Here is a 4,947-nt window from a genome sequence, read left to right as displayed (position 1 = left end):
TTACCATCCAACCTGACAGAACTGGAGAGGATCTGCATGGAGGAATGGCAGAGGATACCCAAATCCAGATGTGAAAAACTTGTTGCATCTTTCCCAAAACGACTCATGGCTGTATTAGATCAAAAGGGTGCTTCTACTAAATACTGAGCAAAGGGTCTGAATACTTATGACCATGTGATATTTCAGTTTTTCTTTTTTAATAAATTTGCAAAAATTTCTACATTTCTGTTTTTTTCTGTCAAGATGGGGTGCTGAGTGTACATTACTGAGAAATAAAATGAACTTTTTTGATTTTTGGAAAATGGCTGCAATGAAACAAAGAGTGAAAAATTTAAAGGGGTCTGAATACTTTCCGTACCCACTGTATATAATGTGGGCAGTCCCCTTTAATTGGACATATTATTGCTGAGACATTACACAATGTACCTACTGACTTGTAATTGTCTGTTTCAGCACTAAACTATTACTAATATCTGATACATTTGGGGATTTATGCAGACGTGTATCATTAATGTTACTAGTTAAATTAGATATTTAACAGGATCATAGTGATTAAGAAATGCTTACAAAGAGCTTGATATTTGGCTCTACACACACACACACACAGCCACACACTTCCAGCAGGTCCTTGTGCTGAAGGTAATTATGCAGTTTAGATGACAGCTTTTCCATTAAACCACTCTCCAACAGCCACTCTTCACTAGGTTGATTGCACTGTAATGACAAAGAACTAATTAGCATGACAAGTATTCTTTCCAGTGATTGGCTGGAGACCAAGAGTTGTCATTATAATATTCTGCCTCTCAGAAGACCCAAAGTATTTTGTTTTGTTTTTTTTATGTGGGGTTTGTGGGGGCTCTTGTGGAACAGCGCGAGTACGAGTGCATAAGCATGCCCAAATGTCAAGTTTGTGTATAATAGTTTAGAAAGACGATTCAGTCACTTAGGAAGCATGTGTGGGTGGGTAGGTAGGTATATTTATTTGTCACAATATAACCGGTCATATAGTGAAACTGAGTTTTGTAACTCCCTTCTGCTACATAACAGACAATATACATCAATACAAATGCAATTATAAAAATGGTATAGGCACCTCACCTCACCCATATCAGTGATGCTCGGGAGATGTGTTTGTTTGTGTTTGTAGTTCAGTACACTGACATGCATTCAAAAGGTTGGGGGGGGGGGGTCAGGCAACATCGCATAATAACAATAATTAATCTGTGGGAAAAATCAAAGCCAACTCAAGTGAAAGAGCCAGAACTGAGCTGCAGGCATGCAGGTGCATAAATAGATTCAAATTAAGAGAACATTTGTATAATGTAAACAAGTACAGTTTACATTGTTTTTTACAAACAAATGCATATAATTATGTTTTTACTTTATTTTGTAACCCGACAAATTGTTTTAAAAGTTGGCCATACTGCAGATAGGAAAGTTTTGATTGTACGTGTATACCCTTCTAATTGATTTGCAGAGGCATTCAAACTTTTGCTGTGCTGTTGTGTTTGCCTCTGCTCTCGCTTCATTCCACAGAACTTAAATGACAGTGTGTTTCCCCACAGAAATGTGTCTGCTCTAGTCCGCCATTGCTTTTCTATTGTCAAGGATTATTTTCTCTGTGCTGTCTTCTGCTTAACATGAATGGCAGTGGTTGCATATACTGAATCATTTTCTCTAGTGCAAGTTTTGTGTTAGATGCGTATGTCAAAGTTGGAAATGGAAACATGTCTGAGTTGCTTTTTCCTTCCCTTTCTGTCAACAATGACTCTAAAACCCTTTAAGGCGATACAAGTGAACATACTATTTTTGTAGGGCAGAAATTGATCAAGAATTATTCATATATACGAATTGTTAGGTTCTTTCAATAGTATTAAAAATTATCTTTATTGTTGCTCAGATAGAGTTCCTCTAAATGTACTTGGCTTCATATGTTTTTATTGTCATATACTGTGAATAGGGCTTAGGTTTATCTATATACCCACAGTTTATATTACCCTGCATAATGGAAATGCAATATGTAGTTGTGGTTTCAGACTGTAAAGTAGATGTTACGCAAGCATTGAATGTACATGTTGAGATTCATAGACCGTGTGTAAGCAGATATACTACAACAAGTGCTTCCATACCAGCACAGCAACCAAAGACGCTGGTTTTGAAATCAGTGGAGTTTCAGTTATCCTTGCACCTTCTACACAAGATAGTCCTTAATTTTCCAGGAAGCTGAAGCAATTGTTTGCCACATTTGACAGTATCTACTTGCCCTCATGTCAGTATCGAATGGGGCTGAATGGTTAGATAAAATATTCAACCTCCTTGTATTTGACCAGGGAAGGAGGAGGGTACTGGTCATAAATTATGTCTGCATGTAATTTGCAGCATTTCCTTTTTCAAGAAGCATTTGGAATTCAGTATGCAACACCACCGATGTCAATGAAATGTCACTTTGGTTGAATAGGTTTTGAAGGCATTATATGTGTAACTGTGCGTGAGAGAGAATATCAGCAGCTCATTTACAGTTAGTTAGTTTAATATGTGTGTATGTTTAATGTGTTTTTCCCACTGCAGTTGGCCCTGGAGGACCCGGTGCACAGCGTCTCTCTCCAGCAGTTTGTCTATGAGAAGCTGAAGGCACAGCAGGCCCTGATGGGGGACCAAGGTTTCGGGGTCCTGATGGAGACGGTGGACACAGAGCTCGTCAGGCAGCTCCAGGAGTTCCTCCAAGGCCTGTGAATCACATCTACAAACCTTCACTACCTTACACAAACATCTTTGCCCAATGCTACCCTCTACCCCTCGTTTTTGAAAATGTACTGGGAAGGCTAACAACCTGCCCCAACGTGTGGACTCCTAATCCAAACCTTCCCAACCTCTACCCATCATATGCCTTATCTATATTCAGACCTAGCCTTGTTGACTATCTTCAGCTATACCACCCCTTGTCCCTTTCTCTATTATTTGGGTTCCTTTTTATCAAGATGGCGTCTGAGGGTTAAGTTTCTTCTTTCTGTGGTTTTAACGTGGAATGGGTAGGAAATTGGACAGATGGTATAAAAGTTGGGAGAGCGTATATAGGAAAAATCACCTGCAGGTGCCAGAGCGGGAGCCTCAGACTATTTTCTACAGAAAAACATACAGACTGTAGCAGAAATGTTGATAAACTGTACCTAAAGGACCTAAAGCAGTGTTTACAGACTCTATTCTTAAAAAGAGAAAAAAAAGAAATGTAATTTTGTATGTATGTAAGTATGGATGATATTCTGCATGACAATATTTTACTTTTTAGTTTGTTTTTACTTTGTGTTAATTTCTCTTACATTTTTAAAAAGGATAAGTTTGTCATAACCAGAGGTCAAGTTGAAGTAACTACTGAGTGAACTCGAAGGTGTTTTTCTTTCTTTTTGAGTTAGTTTAGAAGGAATTTTTCTTGATTGTAAAATGGACGATTTATTTTGATTTGTATGCGTTCTGAACCACATTTATATGTATATACATACTGCTGCTAATTGATGGTGTGTTGGAGCACTTTAATAACCAAAAACTGTTTCACATGTCGTCTTTTTCTCAATGGTACATTTTCTCACATCATTAGACTTTAACACTTTCCTGGTTAAATAAAAAAAAAACCACAGTGGTAGAAGGCCTTGGAGCAGTGTGGCAGGATTGTGCAAATTAGGTTTTAGTTGCATTAAGACTCTCATCTTGAAATTTTTCCGTATTTAATGTGTCAGTGCTAACTTGTAGAAAATACTGACTGCAAAAGTAACATGCCATTAAATTGTGTCTTTATTTTTTCATTTGAAAGAATTTAATGAATTCTGACCAATGTGGCAGAAGTCACATTGTTAGCCACTGTGACTTTCTGAGTCAAAATACATTGTGTTGCTGTCATGCTGCCCTTTCATTTTTTCTGGTTTGGCCAGTCGTTAATGGCTTTTTAGTGGTAGAGATGATGCTTTGATATATTTGATTTGACAGAGGAACCAGTTTTTCCAGTAAGAATTGATTATTTGGAAGTTTAGCAGACCTAATACATAAAAAATAATACATGACTGTATATTGGCACTAAAGTTCCATAATAGTTGAATGAATACATTTAAACTACTGGCATGTGGACCTGTTTCCCACCGAATCTGGAAACGGTGTCTAGAAGTATATCTGTTGTTTGTTGCCATTTGAAACTCGTATAGAGTCATCTGGCTCACGCTGCCTTTATAATCTATTCTTCTGGAATTTATGGATTAATATGGTTTTATTTGCTCTGATTATCTCTGTGGAGATAATCCTGACACTAGCTCCATTGATACTGTGATAGAGTTGAGTAGCGTTCAGAATTACGGCCTTATGCTTCCAGCCTTACCTATCCTTGAAACTCAAAAGACCTTTCTTACTATTATGTTAATTTCTTAACTAGTTTAACAGTGGAGGATTTCTGAACTCATATTCTGTTAATGATGGTAATTATGAAGTTTAGAACTCGCAGTAGAGATGTTTTTGGGTTATAAATTTGGTTATGTTTTGATGGGAAATAATCCTTGTTGCTTTTTCCAAAGCCATCAATAAAATGCAGTAATCAGCCAAAATAGTGTGTGTGTTTCTATTACTGATTTTAAAGTGCATCTTATTGAGTGTTGGATACTGTATATTATCTCCTGGCCAATACTTTTGAGTGTGTTTACTTCAAGCAGATCAGACCAACATAACACTGGCACTAACATCATGTTTAATAACTGACTGATGGACCTAAATTAATGTGTGTCCTAAATTCCATTACCGTTCATCCAATAGTTGTAGTAGAAACATTTCCGTTTAAACCTTAAATCTCAACCTCATGGTGGCACTACAGGAAAAGTCGGGGGGTCACCAAAGGCATTAGGATAGACGTGGACCAATGTTTCACAGCAGTCTGGACCACAGTGGTGGACCTACCAAACAAAATTGTCATTC

At 37.4% G+C, this 4,947-nt stretch overlaps 1 protein-coding gene across 3 annotated transcripts in view; it reads left to right on the top strand.

Moving 5' to 3' along the window:
• Positions 1 to 4,583, top strand: part of ipo11 (importin 11) — a 164,334-nt gene extending 159,751 nt beyond the window's left edge. For all 3 annotated transcript variants that reach the window (XM_046034993.1, XM_046034992.1, XM_046034995.1), the window contains exon 30: positions 2,569 to 4,583. In XM_046034993.1, the coding sequence (XP_045890949.1) occupies positions 2,569 to 2,733 (165 nt within the window). In that variant the 3' untranslated portion in view covers positions 2,734 to 4,583. The remainder of the gene's footprint in view (positions 1 to 2,568) is intronic.
• The last annotated feature ends 364 nt before the right edge of the window (positions 4,584 to 4,947 follow it).

The sequence above is a fragment of the Micropterus dolomieu genome, linkage group LG21, assembly GCF_021292245.1.
Source record: "Micropterus dolomieu isolate WLL.071019.BEF.003 ecotype Adirondacks linkage group LG21, ASM2129224v1, whole genome shotgun sequence".
Lineage (NCBI taxonomy): Eukaryota > Metazoa > Chordata > Actinopteri > Centrarchiformes > Centrarchidae > Micropterus > Micropterus dolomieu.
The sequence above is the reverse complement of the archived record's forward strand: the minus strand, read 5'-3'. Positions and strand labels throughout refer to the sequence as shown.